Source organism: Myzus persicae, unplaced genomic scaffold, assembly GCF_001856785.1.
Source record: "Myzus persicae strain clone G006 unplaced genomic scaffold, MPER_G0061.0, whole genome shotgun sequence".
In the NCBI taxonomy this organism is placed as follows: Eukaryota; Metazoa; Arthropoda; class Insecta; order Hemiptera; family Aphididae; genus Myzus; species Myzus persicae.
In genome coordinates, this window is record NW_019101887.1 from 94,331 (window position 1) to 121,916 (window position 27,586).

The window sequence follows — 27,586 nt, forward strand, 5'->3', positions numbered from 1 at the left end:
ATTTATAACACTGAGCAATTGCTACTTTTTAGATGTAGATTATACGTAACTCAGTTAACAGAAAAAAATGGAAAATAAGTTCAAGACCACAAACACATTATTGGTATTAGACATTCTTATGAATCTCACAGGTAATGACTACTATTTTATTTCTGGATGATAAGTCGATTACAATGTTGTTAATCTATATACCAATGGAGGAGTTTCCGACAATGATTATATGTTATGTGTATACATCGACTATAAATAAATAGTTTAGTTGAGGTAAAACAAGTTAAGCTATCGTCTATCTGTATCATAAAAATTATCTGCGATTGCATGTTTCTTATTAGCTATTTGGAGCCTACTAATAAAATAAAGGTACCTACTCTATTTAGTTTCTGAACGGATTCACAGTTCAACATTAAGTGTTCACAAATTCTTCTAACCTTTTTAACTGTAATCTTCATTTTTTTTTTTTTTTCATTTCGACAATATTTTATTAAAATCAAATTTTTATTTTACAATATCTATATTAATAAATTATACTTAGCAATATTAACTTTGTACAACTCTAATAGTGATTATTAAAGGTAAGCTAAATTTTATACTTTTTAGAATCATAAATGTGCATTAGCGAAGGTCTACATTATAATCACGATTATAATTATTATTAAAGCTGCTTTATTATATCGATCGGTCTAATTTCCATACATTTAATTTTAATTTTAATAATTTATTCGTAAAAATATTAATAATGAAATGCAAAATATTATAATAGCGGTACAATGAAAAAAATAACTATTTTATACTCTAGATTAAAAATACCGATTACTAGGCTAATACTTGCCTATACTAATAGTTCACATATCCTTTTATTAAAACTACTTAAGTATATTATATTAATGATCGATATCTTAAAACAAAAAAAAAAAAATACGCGGCATAATTTATTTTATTAAACATTTATAAATTATTAATGATATAAGTACCAATAGGCAATAATATAAATATGATAGGTATTTCGTATTAATACATATCACTGGCTTAATAGGCACAACACGACCACAATGAATTCAACTATTTAAACTTGTAAATAATAACCAGTGACTAATATTTTACCTTTAAAGTTACGATTCATAATTTCAGAGTAAAGTTAATATTGTTGAATTTCTAGTAGCGCTATTCGTTAGAAGGAGAAGTTTCTCGTTGAGAAAATTATATTTATTTTTTAATGCTTTAATTTTTTATACCACATAGGTATGATTTATTATTTTTATCAGCCCCTCCCCCCTCAATCATATACAATTCTAGATACGCCCCTGCTAAAAATTGTGCATTTACTTCGTTATTGTTATAGAAAGCGCGGTATGCCTATATAATATGACCATAATTACAAACTTCGAATTGGCGAATAATCGGTATGTGAGTTAAGATGGTATCAGGGTTATACCACGCATATTAGTAGTTAATTGAGTAAATACAGTTGCTAATGTTAGTAAATCACGTAGTTGGGGATAAAAAGTCACCGCAAAATTTCATTTTGCAAGAAAAATATAATATAATATAATCAGACGTATTTATACAACAGAAATCGATCGTCTTGTGGGTGGCCCTTTTAAATAGGTAATAATTTATTGATAAAATAAAAATGTAACACTTATTATAATCCGAGCTAATTTTCTGTCCATTATAAAATTGATTTTTACCACACAGTGTAATAATATACACAATTTAACACACCTAGTGAACATTGAATTCATCTATATTTAATTATTTCTATACTTTCTATTTGTGATAAATCGATTGCTAATTGCTATTGTCTATTCAAACTTAGTAAATAAATTTTTGTCTTTCTTGGTTGGATTAATCGTTGTATATATTTAATCATACCTACAACGTGTGAAAAACGAACTTTTACTGTCAGCTATTTGCATACGTTAAGAATGGGGTGGCATTGGTGGCAAAAAGTTTATCACCTGTTAATGCTCCTTCGTGAGGAACCATGTGTATGATATTGACCATTGACCAGTTCTCCAATACGACTGATTGACGGAGGAAAACCTTGCGGTTACTCTACTTGCAATTTATGTACCTATCGTTAACAGGACAACGATCAGTCAGATCGGTCTGTTCTTACGTGATGTATACAATGGTTAGAGTATTCACGACCGGGTAACCACGATATTTTCCGTCTGTCAGTCTTTAAAAAAGAAACGATTACCCTGCCAAACCCTTTTGGTCCTTCCTCCGCACCGCCTGATTCTCAAAAACTCTTTGATCAAGCCGTTGTTATTGACGGTGTCGCAGGTCGTAAGTACGTTATAAGGGCTGCGCGATGACGACATTCCGGTGAAACAAGTCACGTGGACGTATATTTACGCACCAAAAACATTGGGGGGCATCAATTCCGATCCGCCGAAACGAGCTCGTTTAACGAGAATTATGAACCGACCGAGGGTGTCACTTCAAAGTAACACAATCACACAGTTATGGTTAGGTATTTATCTAATATATCTATATATATATATTACTATTCACAGATCTCTAGTAATAGGACGCCTCTACAACCGTTACATACAATTAATATTTCTTTTTATTTAAGTTTCAAATGATGTAGTGACTAGTGTGCATAATTATACATGTACTATATACATTTGATTTGTAAAATCCAGACAAAATATTTTTTAAATTGCGTTGAGCGATTGCCAAGTCTATAAATGCCATATCAAAATATTTAATATGTGTAGACTAGTAGATATAATAGCTACTTGACAGTTCCAATAATCAAATCAATAAATACCTTATTTAAAGTTCTAAACAATGAAATGGTTTATTCGTGTATGTTTAATCACTCGAAAGCTGCAGTTATTTTTGAAGTTTGGCCATTCGAAAGTAGGAGATTTTCTTTTATATTGTATACTGTACAGTTTTAATTATACCTTCTTGTCATCATAAATCAATTTTAAAGCTCCGGAGAATTACTCAAAATCTTACCTTACCTATACTATCCAAGCTCGTCGTTAAGTAGATACTGATAATAATTATTACTAGATAGTTAACCTGCTAATTCTGCTTTCTAATTACTAACTATAATTATTTTATCTATTTTTTCAACTACGAATAGCCTAAATTGGTTTCGTAATAATCGAACTCAATATAAGCATATATGCTATATTATATACCTATAGGTACTATTTCTGTGAGTTTTTAAAAATACTCACCAAGCATGCTCATCCCTATTTTTCTTGTAATAATAAATGTATTCAAATTCTGATTTATGAAATTTTAAGTACAGGTACTTGAGGCCATATATTCCATTATGCATAAAGATTTTTATAACACTCAAAAAAGGAGTGTCTTGTGGCGGTACAAATTTCTTTTTTTTACATTTTATTATAAAATATTACAGAGATGAGAGATCGCTTTTTTTTAATTTGTATGCACATATACCTGTCTAAATCGAAATGCGAGCAAGTAGCTTTCCTAGTTACGGCTTTGCAAAAATATAAAATCGGTTTAAAATATTTTATAATCTAGTATTTATTATACTCAGATAATTTTTACAAGTTATGCATAATGTTGATAGAATATTTGATTACTATAATTTTCGAATTAGCATAGTACCCATATCTTCCAAATCTTAACAAAATATATGCCCGCCAAAACCAACAATAAATAGACATACCCATAAAATGAACATTTTTCTAATAGCCATTATGGTAACCTACTTCCTAAAAGTATAAAAACTAAAAAGTATACATTTGGTTTTATAAGATGATAAGTTAATATGAGTAAGTTATTATAAGTAGGTACCTACTTATAACTACTGTAGATTTTACACACACACAACAACGTATCTTCTACGGTCTACGAAAGTAAGGATAATTCTTTTATACAGCAAGGCTGTTTTAACTATTCAGAGATTATCAACTTAAAATTATATTACTTATTTTAAGAATATAGAATGGTAGGTATAAATGTACTATTCATGGATTGGGTGCCAAAGAAATATAGGTAAAATTACCCAATATTTAATAACAATTAAAAATTCCATGCAAACAATTATAGCCTAGGTATATTAAAAAAATAAGTACATTATTGTTATAGTTAAAAAAAAAAATACATTTGAGACATAGTCACATATACGAGATAAGTGACCAATAATAATAATATATTATAATCCAAGACTATAGGTACGTATAAAAAAAAATGTAAAAATTACCTCAAAAATATTATTTTTTAATGCATTCTAATGAAATATCTCGTTTAGTTTGTATAAACCGTTGTTCGTTATGAATTGATTTAATACATACGTAGGTATTATAAACGGAAACTCTTAGTCCTATTATGGTTTTATGCCTCAATATTTATGACGTGACGTGAATTTTTGTCGTGATTCGACCACATTATAATATGCTTTTGTTCGCTAAGTCACGGCAATAATAACAGTTACTTTTCGATTAACATTGTGCGTATCTATGCGTTTTTTACGAATTCCCGATGATGTTATTTTAAATCATATTATATACATTTAGTGATGCAATATAGGTAGGTACTGTTTGGTTTGTTACCATAATTAAACTTTGATCTAACGTTCTTACAAACATTAACAGACAACATAAAATATTTACATAAATATAATATTATGTAATATCTTTTTTAAATCGTTTTTGTTAATTTACTGATGCATTACATATTATATTATACATAGTTTAATCTTGATACAGGTACACCTGTACAGCAGGAGACAAACCCCTTTTTAGAACTCTGAACTTGAATTCATAGTAAGAGATAACCGTTTTTTATCATATTGAAATCTTTTGTATTCGTTGCCATTTCTAATCCCATGGCCGTCTTGTATTTGTCGCCCCCCACGCACGCGGCTGTCGTGACTCGTGACCTCGCATGGCAGGACGTCCTTAAAATGAAATGTGAATTGCCATATATTTTTTTTCAAAATCGAACTGACTTGTGTACTTGTGTTCATTAGTTAATCGTAATAGGTACATGAAAACATAACAATTTACAACACATATTAATGTTATGCGTTGACAATTATTACTGGATTAACAATAACACTGCAGTCAACAGTTAAGCCAGTCAAGATATCCATTTCAAAACCACCAAGGACTCCTATAACAAGCTAATAATAATCCGTAATACGTAATATATGTGTAATAATATAATATTACGCATAATTGAAGTTACTGCCTACTATTTGGCAAATTACTTTTTTATACTATTCATGTCATAACCACCGATTTCCAAACCTCAGAGTCATATATTACTCTTAAATATGGCAGTTCTATTAAGTTCTGACTTATATGATTAAATATTTTATTTAAAATGGTTTGGAAATTGTCTATAGATTTAAAATCTACACATTTCACCCCTAAGATACCTAGGTACCTAAAATGGCTAAGACATTTAACTTGGTTCATAAAAATTATGTATGCATTATTTTATATATTTGTATGTAACATATTGGTTAATTTTAATATTACCATAGTTTGGGGTAAATCAAAGCAAATGTTTCTTTGATTAAATACATCATTATTCAAAATAATTATACATTAATTAAAAAAGCCGTTTACTCCATATTACATTATAATATAAGAATTTCATAATTTTTTTAAAAAAAAATTGATTTCTGAGTATTTATAACCTGTCCCAAGTTTCAAAAGTAAGACTTAAAACTCTTTAAGCTTGAATGTTAAAGTACTTAAATAACTTGTAAAACTATAGAAACCCAACATTGGGAGCTAGTCTATATCTCATTAATAAAAATATATATTGGAATAATTATTAAAAGATTGTTATTATTTCCTACCACTCATTAATTCGAATCTAATACATTTCCCCTTGTGCCAATTCCCCCTCACACACAGACATTTTCCCACCACTCTTATATCAAAATAATTAAACACTCTCGGAAATAAATATACATTTAAATGTCTATTATTTAGTGTACACTCACATTATAATACATTTATAATTCCTACAGCAACGTCGATAAACAAAAAATGAATATGATGATATTATAAACTATTTATACATACTTTTATTTGAAATCTTTTTTTGTAATGAACAAGCAGTGGAACGAGTAATTTATTGTCTCTACTCGAGTGTGCGTTTTGACCCAAATCGCAAAGTACTACACGCGGTCTATATTTATATACGAAACAAAATCGGAATAAACGGCCTGAGTGCAGCGATGGAAATGGCCAGATAGGTAATACACAAAGATAACATAATAAATTATAATATAATCGTATTTTATTCAATTTTTGCATTTTCAACTATACCTTTAAAATCTATAGCTATAAGCAAATCTAAAAGCTGACGAATGCGTCGTGCGGTTTGTTCAAAAATGAAAATTTAATTTTCACAGAAGTATTTTAAAATGATCTATCACCTTCACAATAATAAGACACATTCATCTGTATATTTTTTTTTTTTTAAACAGAAAATGAAATACAAGTAGAACAATTTACATTTCCTGTTTGTGATTATAACATTTTTAATAATCAAATATTTAATTAGACACATTTAAAAATTAATCTTCCCCATTGCTATGACAACTGCTTCTATTATTATCGCATTCACAGTCAACCACAAGTGATAATTTCTTGAAACGTGAGGATAAGTTAGGTTAGGTTTAGGTAGGTAAGGCTTTCAGACATCCAGTGTTCGATACAAAGAAACGAGTAAATATGAGCAACTCTAAATGATGATATTTTTGTAATCAGTAGATTGTGGTTCTACCTTCTACGTTTATGGTGTTGATATCGTTGTGTAAATAAGTGTAATGTATCAATTTACTTGATGAAAAAAAATGTTAAATTATGTCTATAAAAGCATATAGGTTTATTATCGTATTATTTGTAGCATTGTACATTTAAATTACCTACCGCATACGGTATACGGGTTAACAACAATATTGAAAATTCATAATCGGGTCGTGTCTTTGTGTCTTATTTTATTTTATTTATTTTAATTTTAATCTTATCCGACAAAAATAAATTGATTAACACCTAAATTTAATTTTGTTTCATTTGTTGTAGACAATTTAATCATGGTATTATGATTATTAAGAAAAATAAAGTTTTTAAGAAAACAAATATATTTTGTTCACTTCAATAGTTATTTTATATTTGTACGGGTATATCTAATAATATTTGGCCATAAGTTTTACATATTTCTACGCACGGGAGTGTGGAAAACATTTCTACCATCTTTATTCCAGTATGGTTCAAACTATCGAATTTTGGTCCAACTATTTTATTTTAATTTTTCAACCACTGTGCTCACGTGGGTGATCATACAAAACCCGTTGATTCGGTGCAGCAGATAAATCGAACTCGAATCGGAATTTTAATTCTATAATTATTAATAGGTATATCACTTATTGGTTGTACCATATCATTATAATGTATACACACAAATATATATAATAATATTAATGTGATAACGCGAGCCGAGTGTCTTTCGTGTTTTTATCACATTGATAAGTCACATGGCCTACCATGGCGCGGCGTTAGTATAATATTATGATATGACTTTTGCGGTGCCAAACGCCATTTCCTCCATCGATTTGTTTGCCCGGCGGATGTAACAAGTTATGATGGGTGTGCGGGGCTCAGAGTTCTCAAAGGGTCCGACCAGCGGGTGGGTGCGCATTACACACGCATTACGGCGACACACCCGCGGGACGCCCTTTCGTCCGGTTTGGTAACGGATGCGGCGCGTTACCAACGAACCCAAAGCAGTGGTTGATTGTGAAAAATTTCACTGGCCTTAAAATTTGTATCGTCCTGGGTATATTTAGTAATGTTTTTAGTGTATAAATGCATGCTTATTTTGGAGTATTACAGTGCAGGCCCCCTAATTAGTATAGTAACTAATATTACTATAAGCTGCGAAGTAACTCATATTCTGCACCTGACACAAAAACAGAGTAATTAAAAATATTAAATTTCAAAAAAATGTTCATAGTTTTTATATGATTTTGTGAATAAAAATGGTCTCTATTACTATTTTTTTACTCTTTACAATGACAACAGTAATATTATGTCACCAACATAAATATTGTTCAGCATATTTTTCTCCACGACCATATGAGAAGGAATGCCTCCAATATTATTATTTGTGCGAACAAATCACTACCAACCCAGCGGGATATCCCGCCTGCATATAGTCCCCGCTGACCCAAATTCACAGTCATCTTAGAGGCTGCATCCAAGTTGAGTCCCGAATTTATAATTGCTACACTAGTTGGGTCCCGAATTATTTTAGGTACTACACTAGTTGGGTCCCGAATTATTTTAGGTACTACACTAGTTCGGTCCCGAATTATTTTAGGTACTACACTAGTTCGGTCCCGGATTTTTATAGTTACTACACTAGTTGGGTCCTGAATTATTTTAGCTACAACACTAGTTCTTGAATATTTGTTGGTAAGTACTACACTGTACTAACATTTTCCTTCCCATTTTAACAGACTGTCTATCATCTATTTAGATCACAGGTATGGTTAAAAATGTTTTTTACAGTTTTTTTTTAACCTAATCAACTCGTCGAGGTTTAACCGGCATTTATCGCTGTTCCAGATAGTTTATTATAAGATATGTCAAAAATTATCAGATATTCCCGATAACATTGAAATTATTACAAGGATGCTCGAAAATCACTAACGTCTTTTTTTATTACGAATATCCCAATAGGTATATTATGTACGTATAGGTACTTTTCATTAACTTTTCAATTTAATAAAATTGTATTAATATTATTGTATAATATTTTAAGTTATTATAATATTTTTACTAACTGTCAATTACTTATACTTTAATATTTAAAAATAACTGTAAAAAACATTTTTAACCATACCTGTGGTCTAAATAGATCATAGACAGTCTGTTAAAATGGGAATGAAAATGTTAGTAAGTACTTACCAACAAATATTCGGGAACTATAATAATTCGAGACCCAACTAGTATAGTTCCTTTAAAAATCCGGGACCCAACTAGTACACTACCTGCGATTAGCCCCTAGAATTCGGGACCCAACTCGGATGCGCCGATCTCGGAAGCTCCGTCTAAAACCCACCAGTGCATTTCGACTGCTCCCTCTAACCAAATGCCAATTTCGAATGATGGTTATATGTGCAAACAATAAGTGTGATCGGGTTAGAAATCGATGAAAGCACGCGGGCGGAACTCGGGAAATGTTCACCGGCACCCCTCGAGAAAGAAAACGTCAAATTTTCCAAAAATTATTTGAATTCGGAGAGCAACAAAACGATTTTACAACGCACTTTCTTCGCAGAAAAAATCATATTTTCTCCGGGTATTAACCGAACCGCCGGAGATTTCTCGAGTCCGCGAGACCGGAACGCGCGCGTTCTTAACGGTTCCGGCAGCTGCTCCGGGCCGGCCGGCCAAGCGATAATTGCGCGCGCGCGCGCGCGCGCTACGACTCTGTGCGGACGGAACCGCGAACAGGGCTGTCTGTACCGGCGGCGGCGGCGGTGTTCGGCGACGCCGCCGCCACACGTGTTGCCGACGCGGCGCATCGCGCACACGCGTACACCGCGCTCGTTCGCTCGATCCGTTTCGTCCGTCGCAGGCGCCGCGCCGTCCGGTCCGCCAGCCGCCGCGAGTGTTGTGCGCGTGCTTTCCGTTGTTTTGGGGCAAACGGTTTTTTTTTTATTTCCGGCCCGCTCTCACGATCTCGTCATCAGTGGCGGTTTACGTGACCGTCATCTGCATGTGGTAATGTAAACACGAATCCGTCGCGACACTCGCGCTCAAGGCATACCCGGTCATATAATAGGTGCGAAACCGACGGAGACGAAACATTTGCGCCCAAATGGAGTTTGCGGCGCTCGGCTGTAGGTGAAGAAATTGTTTTTTTTTTCCTCTTTTTTCGGTTTCTCGCATTTGCCCGTACCGTACTGTTCTGCGGCCCAATATCGGAACGCGGCCGGTTTTCGTGTATGAATAGGCACCACGGCGGCGGCCGTAGCAATTAACCAAAGTTATTAAATCGGCTAAACTATACAATTATTATGTCGTACGACTTCAAAAACAATAGGTACCTGCACATTTTTTAATGGCCCTCGTTAATTGCGTATTATCGTTCATCGTAACCGATTTAACGCACACATAGTACCTTTCTACTCGGGTCTATATTTGAAGCCATCCGTTTTACATTGTTCGTATTTACGCTTGTACACTCTCAAAAACATGTACAACTGCAATGATTGTATTATGCCTACACACGTTAACGACGACTGAATCGTGATGGTCATACTGTTGATTGGGTTTGACGATTATTTTTTCGTACACACACACACACACACACACACACACTGTACACCGCGTTTTGGATGGTGCTGTAACTCGACCAAAAAGGAATATTCTCATTTTCCATACGCACAGAGTTATCAAAACATAAAACTGTACGAAAACGTACGACGATCAATTATTAGGTACGATTTAAAACGCAGAACAAAATACGTCCGAAATATAACGATCGAGAATCGGTGATTGGTCTAGTAAATTATATGATTCGCGAGAGCATTTTCAGGATGTGATTTAATCTATGTATTCGCATGCTGCACCGAGTCGAGGGTATTGATCTGTTTTCTACAACATACAAACTCGTTTTAATGTCAACGCATATTAACGTTCTGCCAAATATACGTTGCATAATTTTCACGTAGTCTGTAAAGATTGGAGAATATTGTACGATGAACTGAAATCATCCGAATCCTTAAATAATATTTGAAACACTTCTCCCTATATTCTCATTAAGTTCCCATTAGATTTCAAAATATCAACGATAAACACTGTTACCTATATAATGTATAAAATCTGTAATAGATTTTAACGTGTTTCAGTTGTAACAAACTAATGGTTTTGATAAATAGATACGATTATAGTAAAATGTAGCAATAAAATTAATTTAACTATATTGTCAAAATAAAAACAAAGTACAACTGCAAGTACCTAACCTGCAAGTGTTCAATAAATGAATTAACTAGGTACTTTTTTTAGTTTTTCAATTGAAACCTATGTATATTTTTTTTTTGACAGTTGTACAACTGTTTTACTCACTACTCACAAATAATAAAAAGGGTTATGTTATCTTGAAATCATTTTTACTACATAGTCTTTAAGTTTTCAATTTTAATATTTTACCAGTTTTATTTTTACCTAACCAGGCTATGAATAACGTTTTTCAATGTTATGATATAATATGAAAATTAAATAGATCGCGTTCACCAACCATTATATTTTTATCTAAATTAATTTCTAAGTTTAAACAAATACGTGTAGGTATTATTTCCATTAGCAAAAAGATTATATATTATGTTGTACAATTTACATAGCTTTGAGTGTTTTCTTGAATGTTGCCATGCGTATATTTTTTAACCATCGAGTACCTATACATTGCATGTTTAACTGACATGTAAAATATTAATTTTGTTTGTATTATTATCGATAAGAATGGGTTTCATTTTTTTAGAACATGTCTATTAAGATTTAAGAATAAGTAATATTACTTCAGTTTTAAATTTTTACTGGAAATCTAAGAAATGTTTTATAGTTACAAACTATTGATGGGTACCTATAGGCTATAGATACATTTGACTTGGCTTAGTGTTTCTAAAAAATGTAAACCTCAATTTTTGTATACATTAGGTAATTCAAACTAATGGTTAATAATGAATTATTATTTATACCTAACCCATAATTCACTGATACAAATATAAGCAGTTAATTATTCTTTTAATTTCTAGCCAATTTCTAGGCAAATGATAATGACTACGGACATTATGTTTAGATTTTGAACCATTCGCACTGTTGACTTTAAATTAATTCGCTATACGATAAGTTGAAAAAATACACATATCAAATAGTAAGTATAGGTACATACTACATATATATATTTTTTTTAAAGAGCATGATTAATGGAGAGTCAGAGAGAAATATCAAATATATATATATACAACTGAATAAAACATCAGTAGGTATACTATTTATTAGTTATTAAAATATATACAAAAGATGCTTAAGTTACTCTACCCACGTCAAAATCATATCTTGATAGATCTGCGGTACCTACTTAAATACATTTCCTAAGTCCGAGGTTTGTCATAAAATATAGTGCTCCATCCAAGGTTATACTAAACATCGTTATAAAATAATCTAGGTTCTGCTAAAAGAATTAATTCCATAGATTTAAACCTGATATTTAAAAATAATTAATTGTATTGAAAAAAAAAAACAATATTTTGATTTGAATATAATATAGTAATATCATCGATTAATAAATAACCTATATTCATCACATTTTGACAGTCGATTTCTACTAACCACTCAACCGGAATTCAATGGAGTTTGAACGGCGTACTCATTAAGCAAAACGCCAATCACTATTGCCATCCCACATTTCCGAAAACAATAATTTCATATTTAATTCGTTGCCATTATAGGCATTATTGCTATATGTTACCGGGGCACATAATTTCCTTCCCTGAACTCTGAAGGTCAGCGGCACACCCATCGACGACTCTTCAACGATTAAGTACATTGTACAATGCATTATATTTTATACTTATGACTATATCAGCTGTACAAACAAGGGTAGTACTTATTTTTAGAGGTTGATTGTTTTCCCAACCTATAACCCTCTATAATCGTATGCTGTTCCATAAATAATATGTTGAAAATTTGTCTCGATCGTTTTGTACACTTCGACCTAAGATATTGCAGGTGTACGTGCTAGTACCTACCTATTATCATTATTGTTATTATTATTATTATTTGAATTGCATTCGAAAATCTATTTTTCTATTTTACTCCATTCAGAATATCGATTGATGTATAATAATGATAACCATGAATCACGTTCGTAAAATGTATTCCCGAAGTGAAATAATAAAACCTTTTTTGAAAAAAAGTATGTAAAAAACTTCAAATTTTCAAGGGCTATTTATTGGAACTTTGATGTTAAATAATAATATTAGTATTACTGATTAAATAAACTGTTTACATCAACTTCTAACTTATAGTTTTAAAAATTAACAATACATTCGTATGCCAAAGTTGATTTCAACGAATTCGATTATCATCATAATATGAGTCGCCTGGAAGAAGTTTTTGCCTTGGGATTGTATCTATTTAACTTTGAATCGTTACGTAAATGTCATGGGGGTCACAACAGATCAAAATTTGATAAAAAAAACTTTTTTTAAAAAAACAGGAGTGTTTTAAACTGCACTATTAATAATTATCTACAACAGACTGTGTAGTGCATATAAAACTTTGGCCATGGTGTAAAAATTCAAAAGGGCCCCATTCTCATTAAATTTAAACATAATTTTAAACTGTGTTATTTGGGTACCAACTATATCACATTAAATTATATAAAACGATAAAACTTTGAAACTTTGAGATTTTTAATTAGTACCTAAAATGGATAAAACAAAACATTGATTTTTTCTGCTAAATTATCCAGTAACCCGCTGGAGGTTGGTTAGCCCTAATGCGGTCGCATTGTCTTCATTGGCCTATTTACGCCACAGCAGTTGGCAGTATAATATACTAATAACTTTTTCAAAATATTATCTCCACAGAACGTAGGTATATTCATGATTTTTTTACTTTTTACAACTATTATTTTTCCACCAAAGATTTTCGTCGTCACGCATCGCCGTGTAGGTATCTGTCGGATTGTCAGCCAGCCGGTCATTTCACCGTTGACCGAACTCCGAAACGGTTATTCGCGTATCGGTTTCGTTATTGTAAATTATAATATGATTTCCCTACAAATTACAATAAAATATAACAACATAATAATATATTTATTTTTTATGTACAGCAAACTAATAAATAATATCGCATATCTATGCAGTACACACTGCTGCAATATTATCATAATTTAATATTATGTTATAATATTTATATATGTATGTATGAGTACCGATATGTGTTATGTTTTATTATTATTAGAATCGCAGAATTCCAGAAGATCCGACAGTAATATGTCATCCATCGCACCTGAAGACCGACCGTTCATATTCCGCGTCAACGATAACGGCACTGGCCCAGTTCTGCTCATACAGGTAATTGGTTAAGTTCGGTATCGTGTATAACATACGATCGGTCCTTTGGGAACCCCTGCGCAGTGTTTTAAAAATATTTTCCAGTCTGCTGGCCGTTTTATAGGAAATCCATAGGGCGTTGGCGTTCGAAAGTGTTATTTTCTCCACACTTCACTAGCCTTGGTGTCGCCTAAAAAAAAAAAAAAAACAATAAAAGAACTATGTAGGTAATTTAGGGCATAAATTTAGGTTATAAATCAGCCGATAATGCCCATCTGTTATATACGCTATCCTACGTTTTTTTCACGAACACTTCATCCTCTCATTGGGCTCTAATATTTTTCTTATACATATTCAAACGATATAATATTACTATATCCTCGTCTTGCCCTTTAATAAATGTCACGAACCTAACTCCATCGCAACGGCAATTATTATAGATATTTGCGAGTTACAACTTACAACCGCTTCAGTAGAAAAATAATTAATATAACATCAAACAATGGAACTTGCGGGATTGTTATTTACGTACGGCATGCACGTCGTTCCCTACATTTGGTTAGTATGTCGCCCTATAACATTTCTGTGGAATTAGCCTTGACGGCATAATTTGTCATTTAAGAATTTTATTTAAGGCTTATTCGTTACACAACGTTTAGTTTCGTATTTTCGTATGAAACTACAATAGGGAATAATATGAAAAAATATATCCCATAATATCTAACTGCTAAATCAACTTCGATAAATGGAAACGTCTTATCCTTGGTATGAAATGCGAATGTCGCTTTGAATAATAAATCGTCGCATGGACTAAGACAACATCTTATTATACATTTATAAGATGCACTCACACAGAAGCCGGAATAAAAAAAAAACCAAACGTATAACATGTTTTAAAAAACACTAAATTAAAATCGACCACGTGCACGGTTTATGTACTATAAATAGAAGAATTTTAATCACCCGGCAAAAAAATAAAAATATACAAGCCATAATATACACATACATTTTTATTTGTTGTAGTAGTGTAGCATTTTGTCTTGTATTTTTCATTTCTAGATCATTAAAATATTTTCACAGCATACCTATTTGGTATTCTTATTTTTTCACTTTTTTTTTACACATAAATTGAACGCATTCATTTTATAGCTGGAAAATTAAAATAATGTCAAACTTTTGCACACTGACAAAAGAATATAGAAGGCCTATAAATGAAATAAATTGCACTATAGTATAATACAACTAAACGTCTTACTAAATTATATTATGTACGATATTATAATATCATAATGTGTATCATATAAACAAAACTAAAACTTTTGAGTATTGCACTGTTGCATGTAGAATGTACAATATTACAATTTAATAATTACTATATATGTCATTATAATCAGTGAAAAAATATTGACAGCTATAATTTAGTTAATTGACTTCTAAATATTAACTAGCTAGTTAGTATAATAAAAACTCTACTTTGTAGAGTAAGACGATAAAGTGAATCATCATTAAAAATAAGTTTTATAAAAAGTAACGATGATTATTAAATCTATGAATTATGATAAAATATACATATTATTCTGTGTCTATAATTACAAATAATCTCATGGAAACTGACATACATACAAAAATATAAAATGTTAAATTAAAATGTACTATATTATAATTTCTATACTTGTGTACGTAGGTTATATGAACATAGTTCATTTAATTATTTACAAAATATATAATTTTACAAAAAAAAAAATTCCCTAGATACATAATATTGAATATTTTAATCATGATATAAAGCGTTTACAATGTGTATCCTAAATGTAAGTCTATAATTATTAGGTATTACATCATAAATAGATGCATAATTGTAATAGATGTTAATACTAAGGTTATTTGTTTAGCATGCAATTCGAATTTATTGATTATTGATGTATATTTTATTTGAATTAAAACAAGTAGGTACAAAAAATAGTATCAATTCTAACTTATTGGACATCTCAAGAATTATAAAATACACTTATTATGACGCTTTAATAGCATTCTCGTTGACAATACATTTTTATCATCATTATTATAAAGTATTTAATATTTATACCCAATGGTTGTCATCAATATTATAAACTTTGATCTTAAACGCAATGTATAATAGAATTTAAATAATTTTCCCTTTTATTTCGGTGTGGTTATTGTATCCATCAGCCACTGTTTTTTAAACGTATTACCCGACTACTATAGACTATATAGTTAACTTGTTAATATTTATTTAACGATTATAATAATTAATCGTTTTTACGGTTGACGAAGACTGACGGTGCTTCATTTTTTCGCTTTTAAATCCAATGGGCAATATGTCACATCATTATAAAAAACACGTGTACACAAAATTTAAATACAAAACATTATTAGTACATACTCATTGCACAGTGCACAAACTACACCAAAGCCACCTAACCGTCAACATAAGTCATAACTATACAGTGCCGGTCGGCGATCACACATTGTTGTTTCATCAAGAACCGTATAATGCGTATATAAACTCGTCCATATTTGAACGATATGAGGAAACGCAGTAATTTTTTTTTATTATAATGCATATAAACGCACGTTGCACATAATTATTTTTTAAAGGGGTAAATATAAAGGGTGCAGCGATCCAATATATTTGTTCACTGCCGCACGAAGTTAGCTTTTGAAAACGCGCACACCCATTAAATACCCATACCATATGTATAGTATAAAACCCGTACAATTAAGTATTAATTCTGTATGTAGTATATTATGTACCTACTGCATTATAATACTGTGAATTTCGTATTGGTACAAAATATCGAGTTCGATATTATTAAGGTGTAGTACGCGTGTTTTTCCAGTCTGTTTCGTTTGTAAACTTTACTCCCGAACAGTACCTATGATGTATAAATAATAACAATAATAATGATACCGAGAAAAAACTAAAATAATAACTATAGGTAAGTACCCAACTTTGCTCGCATTATATTTTTTCTATGATGAATCAATTCCGACGACAGCGTATGAATTACACCCCCCCCCCCAAATATAAGTGTTTCTACGACCGGAAAGAAACACCGATCGTCGACGTCGTTGTTATGATTATTACGAATATCATTTATATGGTTATTTCTAACTACACCTATAATTATTGTTATTATTATTATTATAACGTTGGCGTAACGCAGTGCAGTCTAAACATTTCAATTAGTGTGTATTATTATTATCATATAAAAGTTAACGGGAAGGTGTGTGCGAGTGTGCGTACCGCAATGTTTATTTTCTGTCGATCGGAAGTCGACCGGGTCTCGGGTGAGGGGTGGTGGTGGTGGTGGTGGTGGTGGTGGTGGTGGTGGTAGTGGTAGTGGTTACTGGTTACACACACCGCTGCAGCGTGGGGAATTCGAGAACATTGCACAGGACGAGCGCATAGCCAATAAAATAATTGGATTATCCTGAGTAACATTTTTTTTTCACTTTTTTTTCCCACCATTGTAACTGTTATCATTTTTTTTTTTTGCTCTGTCGCTCACAGGTGTGTCAAGAACGTGGCTGGAAGGAATACGATGGTACTAAGAGCGGAGACTCCGCGTGGTCGGTGCCGGCCGACGAGTATTGGAACCTGTGGTGGAAATCGACCGGATTCTCGTTGTCACACTATAAACAGCAGAAAATATGGCAGGTATGTTCGGTATACGTGGTATACTATTATAAGTGTGAGCGTAAATTATTTCTCGTATATATGATGTGTGTGTGTGTGAATGTTATACGCCGCCACACATTGTCCTCAGAGATCGCGTAAGTTGACCTGATTCCGAGGTAATATATATATATATATTTGTTTTTAAACGCATCGATTGAACGCAGCTGTCTTTGACGTCTCTGCGCCAAAAACTAAACGATGCGGCGACGACGCGGTTTCTGTTCACGTGCAAAACACATATACATTATACAATGTACACATATGCATTATGAGCAATGTAAAAAATATCAAAATAGGACGCATTACATAATAATATACTTACTGCTTGACAGTATAATGGACTTGTGCAAGTATATACTATTAATTTAATTAGGTATTAAAACGTGCACGTTAGCCACCACGAATCAGACATCATGATGATATCATAATAATAATTTTAGCTTTAATATTATATAATTATAATTATACACTGCCTCGTTGATCAAATACGGAAAATGTTATTATTTATAATTATAATGCTCGAAAATTGCCAGACGCAAAATGTCCAAGTTTTCTACATGGCTTGTAATATATATGTTACGCCGTTACGGGCAAAGTGGAAAATTCGGGCAATGTATACAATGCCCGGGCATTGTACACAGTGACCGGGCATTGTATACAATGTCCGAGGTATATTGGGCAATGTAAATTGTGAAGTATTTATACAAATAATCTGCATAATATTATTTTACCTAATCAATGATATTATATACTAATTTAATTATACTCGTTTATATGGTTATTTATATAAGAGTATTACAATTTTCTTTTAATTAATTAAATTTTAAATGTATTTAAAGGTAATGCAATAAAATATTATGTGCATAATGTTCAGTTATATGATATTTTACATGAAAATCATTTGTCAATGGAGGTAGAAATAGAATGGAACACGAGATTAATAAAAAGTACAAAAATATAACTAGAGATGTAATGATGTTATACTTAAATAATTGCGAGTCGTATAAAAAGAAGGGAAGTACAGCTAAAAAAGGGTTGGTTGTAAAACCAATCATATCTTCTGAAATGAATTCTCGCTGTCAAATTTACTTGATCGACATGCAAGCACAATCAGATGGCGATTATAAGTTCATATTAGTTTATCAGGATCATCTAACAAAATATATTATGCAGATTATTTGTATAAATACTTCACAATTTACATTGCCCAATATACCTCGGACATTGTATACAATGCCCAGTCACTGTGTACAATGCCCGGGCATTATTTACATAATTTTCCACTTTGCCCGTAACATATATATATATATATATATACATTAACAGTCCAATTTACATTAATCTTCTTCAGTCAGTTGACATATACCTAATATCGTTAAACGTCGTGATGGCAGTATTTTTTTTTCTCCGAAATTCTCCCCTGTAAACTATACTTGGCCTGTGTAATTGTGCCTGTATATAGTGTGTATAATTAATCGTATAACAACGTCGTTCGTACAAAAAAAAAAATCGTTTTTGTGCGTCACGGTCGAGTAGGTATTATATTTATATTTGGTGTGATACATTATCACATAGCTACTGTGACGATTATTTTTGAAAAAAATGTTCATCGCGTTTACTCACGTGTTTGACGAAAAAACGTCATTCTCGCTTCTAAACTTCAACTAGAGGCTATATAGCTACAAGTACTCGTACCTACCTATAATTACTATTGTTGTCGGGTAAATTTTTTTTAGTTCTATTATTCGTTATACAGTTTTGAGTTTATTCATTAAATTCGTACTTGCTTGAAACTAATACATTCCACTATATACTATGTATAAGTGTGTTGTTAGCATAAAGAGAAAGTATGATAAATAAAAATGTTAACCAATTTTTGTACTATTTTTAAAAATTAAATTTTAGTGTAACTTTACTGCAGTATACTTATAGTTTTAGTATGCACGTATAGCCTTATAGGTAATGTAATTAATAAAACGTTTTTTTTTTTTTGTTCAAAAATTTCACGTAAAATTATAACGTTACTAATGGAATTAATTAACAATAATTATTACCTAGCAATATATTACATACCATGTAGTTAAAATTTTTAGTTTCATTGGATTTTTATCTACGTTTAAACGTCCCGAATTTTTGTGTGCACGAAAATTTAAAAATGTCTAGTTATTATAAAACATATTGCTGACACTTAAGAATTCAATTTCATAATAATCGATTTATATTTACGTATGTAAATATATGCGCATACATAATATTGTTTTCACGAGGCAACTCGGGTACAATTAAAGGATACCCGTTACAATAGATTCGGCATGAATATATAATTATTATTATTATTTTTAACTAAACGCAATGGTTGAATGTCAATGTACGTAACAGTGTGTGTGTTGTTGCTTTTACTGTCCATTAGTTCAACAACCATATACCCAGCGGATCAGCATTGTGCCGGAAGGACAACTTGTGGCGGTATTTGAAATGCATGAAGAATATATTCGGCACGTCGCTGTTCGGGTTCAGGTAATTGACATTAATACGGTTAGATTTTCATGTAAATATATCGAAAAATGCCTTGTACGGGGTAAAAATACAAAACGATAATAATAATAATGGGAATAATATAAAAAAAAAATAACAAATAATCTAAGAACACATAATATACCTACAATACGATGGGTGGGTATAAGTATCGATACAATTACTGTATGCACGCAAGTGTTCGTATTGCATATGAGATACGCCTCGTGTATTAAAAAACGAAAAACAAAATAATAATGTTACATTGTGTTTTCATATGGGGTGGTACGATATAAAAACACGAGAATGAACACTGTGTCGTTTAATACGTAACAGTTTATTGTTTACCCTTTATACCTATACTGTGTAAATACTAAAAAGCCTATATAGTTCCCACTGGAGGGTTATTCTGGTTATAGATCTGACTCCGGGTATAGAGTGCAATAAGCATATAATATTTGGCAAAACCCCATTTTATTTTATTTTCATTTTTTTAAGAGTTTATGATTTTTAATCAAATATTTTATGTGTAATTAACCTGATTCAACCATGTGAGAAATTTCAATTTTTCAACGGTATTTTTTCAGCGGTACTTACTTCATTTTAGTATCAATTTTTTTCTGCTGCTAATTTTTAGTCATGTGCATGATAGATTAACAAATTATTATACCATGATATTAAATTGAGTTGTTTTATTTTAATACAATACAGTAAATATTATTGTATTATGTTTTAATATTTTACTAATTTGTTTAGTCAATAATGATATAGGTAATATGAAACATTAATCTGTAATTTTATTTCTATGCCTACCCCCTAATTACGATGAAGCTTAAAAGTATAAAACTTAGAGGCGACTAAAAAAATAAATCAAAATAATATAACTAGTATAATAGTATACAGGTGATCCAACAAGTATCCTCACCCCCTTTTTTCTTTAATAATGAAGTTTCTGTTTAGTAATCTGATTTTTGGAATCTTTAAATTTACTTAAAGGCCATATTTTCATATTCTTGAGATTTTTTGTGCTGTTTACGGAGTGTTCTGTAGCGATACGAACCTTAGTTTTTCAAATGAGAACCCGAATTTTTTTCTTTAAATTATTTAGCGGATAACTTTTTGAAAATTTTGATGTATCGAAATCAAAATTCGAACGAGTGGTTTCCTAGTTATTGGGCAATTTGTACTCAGGATAATAGTCCATATGTTTATGTTTATACAGTTCTATAGTATTCTACACATGGAATAAGAAAAATAACTAAAAAATCAAGAAGGATTTTACTTGCTATTTACCTAAGTGTTTGACTAAATAAATATAAAATGACGTATTATTTCATATTATGTGTATATAGACTATAGATAACAACGTATACTGTTTAAGCATATCCTTCTTCCCTATTATAATATTATAAACTATATTAACCTTAGCACAAAATGTGTAATAGTTAGAAAACTACTCGTTCGAATTTTGATTTCAATACATCAAAATACTCAAAAAAATTATCAGCTAAATAATTTACAGTAAAAAAGTGGGGTTCCTAATTGAAAAACCAAAGTTTGTATCGCCACAGGACACTCCTTAAGTGGTACAAAAATATTAAGAATATGAAAATATGGTCTTTGAGTATGTTTAAATATTCCAAAAATCAGATTTTGAAAAACTTCATTGTTAAAGAAAAAAGGGAGGTGAGCATACTTGTTGGATCACCCTGTATATTATGCTTCTTAGTGGTTAAAAATAATTATCCATGGGCCCGTATAAATAAACTGCAATAGTTTTATTTAAAATATTAACATATCTGCATTTTACATACTATATGGCGTATGCAGCATACCATACCATAGTTTTACGCGTGAGTATAAATATGCAAGTACCTTTGTAATATGTCGTGACTAAAAGCTACTGACATGGAAAGTTTTCATAAACAAATAATATGGGTCATGATATCATAATACTTATGTGGTAATGTCTAATTATACAGTAGATAGGTACATTACAGAGTGTTGAGAAGTGAATGTTTTCTAAATGCACTTATGTGTTTATTGTTTAAGTTTAAACATGTTTTAAAATCGAATTATTCATCACTCATCAAATTAGAAAATTTTCCATCGAGGGTCAAGTGCTCGTTACATAAATATGACGGTCTGAGTATAAATTAACAGTCTTGTTTTAAACACAATAGTGAAACCTCTGTTTACGCCTTTACGAACACCCCTTAGTAGTGAGTACGCTCTCAAAATCGGACACTTCGAAATTCTCCGGCATAAATATTCATGTTAAAATACCCCTAATCAGTAAACAGACACATTTTAACTCCCCTACAATGTATTGTGAGGTTTCATCGTATTATGCAGACCACACCCAATTATCGAGTAAAGTTAAATTAGAAATTATATAAAATCGGTTATGAGCATTTCAAAGGTTAGATATACGGTTTGATACCTATACAATACACGAATGATCATTCTTTATTAACCACGTATATATGAGTAGCAAATAATATAGCAATAATGTTTTGTCCTTGGTATCCATTGGTTTCACCGGTAACACAATCATTAACTACCTAATATATGTAATTATATTTGTCTGTCAAGTGGTGAGGGTGGTTTCTTAAATGGGAAAAATTACCCAGATAGGGTGGGAATTATCATCCCCCACGTGCCACACACGCGATCCGTATTCAGGTGTTTGTTTTTACATTTCTTCATAGACGGGCAACGGCACATAAAATATTATTATTATAGTTATACATAATGCAAGTTATTTTTTAGGCCCCTGTACATAGTGCAATAGAACAATTTTATTTGGCCGTGACATGTTAAACGACCATAAAACTTGTGACTGGTTGTTTCCACTGCAAAGGGCAAAAAAAAAACTCCGGCCCCCCTGATAACATATTTTTATCCGAATTGTTCCATCGGGTAGGGAAAGTAAAAGCTATTTATGGACTACAGTGTAATGCGTATCCTTCCTATATTATGTAGCGACATCACGGAAACCGTCCTATAAGCTTTAATAGAGTTGATTTTCATATAATATAATACGTTTTTTTTTATGTCGAGTTAGTATACTTTAACTTAAATACTTTTTATATTTGTATGTTTTTGCCCCCTTCCTCGACATGAATTATCAGTCCAGACTCCTACAACCTGCCGCTAGAGTATACAAAGTTAGCTGCCGAATGCAGCCATGACACTGACGTCGGAGAGAAGTCGATTTGGATATGCAAACCGGTTGGCCAAAGTCAAGGAAAAGGCATATCTTTGATTTCGGTATGTATGTATATGTAGTATTATGTGTTTAATATGAAATTTACATATTGTACATATTAACTAGATTCGTCGTACGCGGCTATGCTCGGGATAAAAATGTATTTTTTAATGTCTTGAAAAACCCCGACTCCATCCTAGTGGTGAATTGGTTTTTATAAAAAAAAAAGTGGTGAAACCTAGCAGATTATACCACAGTTCTAATTCTATTTCACAGCTCAGCTTTCATGGGGGAAGAGTTTGTCGATCTTATTGGTAATAAAGCCTTCTACGAAAAATTATCTACAATATTATACTTATAGAACCTGCAATAGAGGACTTACACAACTGCTTGTAAATCGAGTCTGTAGTTTTGGAGATTATTCTATACAAACATAGCCGCATGACGAGGGACATTATTTTATAATATATACGGTACTGAAAAAATGACTCGTTCCGTACACGCACAATGTAATAACATGAAAACTAGACAGCAAGAGCAAAACAATATCTTGGTCGACCCGACAACCGAGATCACAGTTTAGTGTCGTTTCGTTGCACTCGTAGTAGCTTATAATATATTATTGTGTTCAAAGCAAATCGGAGAGCTCGTTTATGACACAAACATCGTGGTCCAGAGGTACGTGAAGAATCCTATGCTCATCGGAGGATACAAGTACGATCTGCGGTTGTACGTGCTGGTGCCGTCGTTTCATCCGCTCACCATATACGTCTACAGGGAGGGACTGACCCGATTCAGTACCGACAAGTATTCGCTGAATAACCTCGACAACCACTTTGCGCACCTGACCAACAGTTCGATCAACAAGCTGGGCCCGAACTATTCGGAGACCAAGGAGAAAATCGGACTAGGTACCCGCCTATAATTATTATACAACAACAATATTTGTTTGCGATAGCGTGACAGTGATATATATTTTTTCGGGACAACTGGTTTTAATTTTAAAAGCTATTTTTTTTTAGTCCGTGTCAACTACTGTCATAATAATATAACGCACGTTTTTCGTTTGCACAACAGGATGCAAGTGGACCCTCCAACAGCTTCGGCAGCACATACGCCAAGCCGGAGTCAACGATTGGCTGTTGTGGCAAAAGATATCAGTTCTCGTCAGTCTTACGTTGGCCAGCCAATGCACGGGCATACCGAGCACGTCAAATTGTTTCGAGTTATACGGTTTCGACATACTGGTCGATTCTGATCTAAAGCCCTGGCTTCTAGAGGTATGTCAACAATATCGTAACGATAAACTTAATATCAGGAATGAACAATTGAACTTCTCGAAAGTTCGAAGTTCGAAGTTTGAAAAACTTCAGACCACTTTGAACTTTGAGAAACTCTAATAGCTTGAAATTAGAGAAAAATGTATGTTTGATTTCTGATTTTAACATCTCGAACAATTGGAGCATAATCAAGTTTGAAATGTTCGTGAATGACAGCAGGTTAACAGAATACGTTTTTTTTTTTGTTAAGCGTAAATACTATTTTACTACCATGCTTTGAAAATGGATATGGTTAAATATTTCAAATTTCAAACAACATTCTCAAGTATGGGAAACAATTAAGCTCCAGTGCACTAAAAAACTTGAGTTTGTTCCAATTAATAATATTTCATCAGTGTTCGCGCTAACAACAAAACAACCGATTACAAACATAATATATCAATATATTTATACTCGTATAATATAACCACTTTTGTAAGACTAAGACAGATTATTATTTGATCATTATTACAAAGATATTTTTAAGGTTACCTTTTAAAATATAACGTCGAAAAAATATATCTTAATAACATTAATAAGTTAAGATGACCTTATCGGAAAAACTTTAAATTAATAAAAAATAAATAAAAAATAAATAAACCAAAATATTTTATAAAACATGAAATTAAATAGTATTTTTATAGTTGATTTTGTATCCATTGAATTATTTATATAGCACAATTAAGTATTATATTACCATTTACTTACTCAGTGACCCATGTCTTTACAACGATTTCTAAATGTCGCTCGGTAAAATAAATTCGATAAGTAAAAATAAAACTGCAAACATACACCCTGGACTGAGTAACGAACATTATATTACTGCCATAATTACATTTACTTTGTATTTTATTATTCGTAATTTTCCAGTTTATCTTTTTTTATTCGGTTCCGCACAACAACTTCATTGTCGCTAGACACGAGGAAATTAAGCACGCGTAACATCGGCTAAGACGCTTTTAATTTAAATAATAATGGGTGTATGTGTTTCCTTTTTAAAAACTGTAGTTTGTTTGCCCTAATTACACACTATTATCAAACTAAAACTTTTAAATCTCGAAACGACAATACACTGTAATTATATAGAGATCCCGAGTCTCGACGACGGTTGCGAAAAAAAAAAATCGTTAATCTATAACTAACACACTGCAATCGTATACGAATGAGAGGTCGATTGCCGCAAATTGCAGGTTCCCAAATCCGCGGACAGATATTTGATGGGCGCAAAAAACCAAAAAAAAACTCAACTATCGGGATATTTTATAAATTATACTGTTTAAAATTTACAGCATCGGCTAAGAGGTGTTTTTTAAAACGCACGACACGTCATCACTGCAATGCGATACTGTGGCCGACTGGTTTAAAAAAAAAAAAACAAAAACGCTTATTGCAGGTGAACCTCAGTCCGGCGCTGGGCAACGATTGCGACGTGGACAATCGGGTGAAAAGGCCGCTGTTGCACGATATGTTCGACCTGCTCGGGCTGCCGATGTGTAACACCGGTCTGTCGCTGTTCCGGATGGCATGCCGGTCGGCGTCGGGTCCGCGGTTCGGCGACGGACGGCCGACCGCGTTGGCCGCCGCCGCCACGGAAAAGTGGAAGTCGAAACGCAAGACGAACAACAACAACAACAACAACAACACCGCCGCCGCCGCCAACAACAACAACAACAACAACAACGCCGTCAACGCTGCGAAGAGAGACGGCGGCGCGGCCCCGGTGACGTCGACCATTACGCAGTCACAGACTTCGGCGCGTCAATCGACGCTGTACGGTCCGGGCAAGCAGCGGGGCGCGACCACTGCGCAAGCCGCGGCCGCCGCCGACATGTGCAACTCGCCGTTCCGGCCGCCAGTGTGGGGCAACGGTCGGGACTGGAGCAGGCCCGCCGACTCGGAAGGCGACTGGGTCCGGGTGTTCCCTTTCGTGCCGTCCCCTCGGCAATTGCCGCGGTCCGGCGTCCGGCCGTCGCAGCAGCAGCAGCAGCAGCAGTTCTGCGCCCGCAGGTCTGCGTCGTCGTCGTCGCCGTCCGAGACGGGCACGGCCCGCGCCACCATCAAGACGATTCAAGAGTACCTAAAGTGTTGCAAGAAGGTGGCCAGGTCATGCGAGGGCCTGTCCGTCGTGCCGGACGGCGAACTCAACGAGAAGCTCAGAGACCTGTTCCCGGCCGCGACGATGACGTGGCTGCCACCCCACTGAAAGACTTGATATTTTATTTTGATTGAAATTCGTTCGCCACCTTACCTAAAGTATATTAATTAATATTTATTATGTTATATCGATTGTTATTGCGCATATATTGTACTATCGTTTGATGTTAAATTGTTGTTAATATACCAAGCATATTATATTTTTTGTAATATTTATCGATGAATGACAGTTATTTCGAATTATTATCAACTATTAAAATATAGTTAGGTAGGTAAAAATAATTGTAAACTTTTTGTTTTTTTTTTCTTTCTTCTCGCTCTCTCCAAATTATTATATTATATTTAAAACGTAATCTTATGATGCATAATAAAATTATTGTGTTCTACGAACATAAACGTTGTTATATTATTTTCCATGATGAATTAATAATATTATAATACCTACATTGTTATCTCGCTAATTATATATTTTTCTTCTCACCTTAATGTATTAACGTACCTGTAATAATATAATATAATATATATATATATAATAGTATAATACACATGTTATGTAACGTTTGTCATTTCAGCGTGACAAATGCCATTTTATT

At 32.6% G+C, this 27,586-nt stretch overlaps 1 protein-coding gene across 4 annotated transcripts; it reads left to right on the forward strand.

Moving 5' to 3' along the window:
• The first annotated feature begins 368 nt into the window (after positions 1 to 368).
• On the forward strand, positions 369 to 27,309 carry LOC111030694 (probable tubulin polyglutamylase TTLL2). 4 transcript variants are annotated; one of them, XM_022310340.1, is made up of 8 exons: positions 369 to 572; positions 14,001 to 14,113; positions 17,628 to 17,774; positions 20,206 to 20,312; positions 23,444 to 23,582; positions 24,155 to 24,431; positions 24,598 to 24,800; positions 26,233 to 27,309. In XM_022310340.1, the coding sequence occupies exons 2-8, from the start codon at positions 14,033 to 14,035 to the stop codon at positions 27,040 to 27,042; spliced, it is 1,764 nt and encodes a 587-aa protein (XP_022166032.1). In that variant the 5' UTR covers positions 369 to 572; positions 14,001 to 14,032; the 3' UTR covers positions 27,043 to 27,309. The 4 variants fall into 4 exon arrangements, with proteins under 4 accessions (XP_022166032.1, XP_022166030.1, XP_022166031.1 ...); XM_022310338.1 differs by lacking the exon at positions 369 to 572 and adding an exon at positions 9,527 to 9,875; XM_022310339.1 differs by lacking the exon at positions 369 to 572 and adding an exon at positions 9,527 to 9,871.
• Positions 27,310 to 27,586: the final 277 nt, after the last annotated feature.

Coding starts and splice junctions, on each gene's coding strand:
- LOC111030694 (XM_022310340.1), top strand. CDS start 14,033: ATGTCATCCATCGCACCTGAAGACCGACCGTTCATATTCCGCGTCAAC. Junction 20,313..23,443: donor ACGTCGCTGTTCGGGTTCAG/GTAATTGACATT, acceptor ATGAATTATCAG/TCCAGACTCCTACAACCTGC. Junction 24,801..26,232: donor TAAAGCCCTGGCTTCTAGAG/GTATGTCAACAA, acceptor CGCTTATTGCAG/GTGAACCTCAGTCCGGCGCT.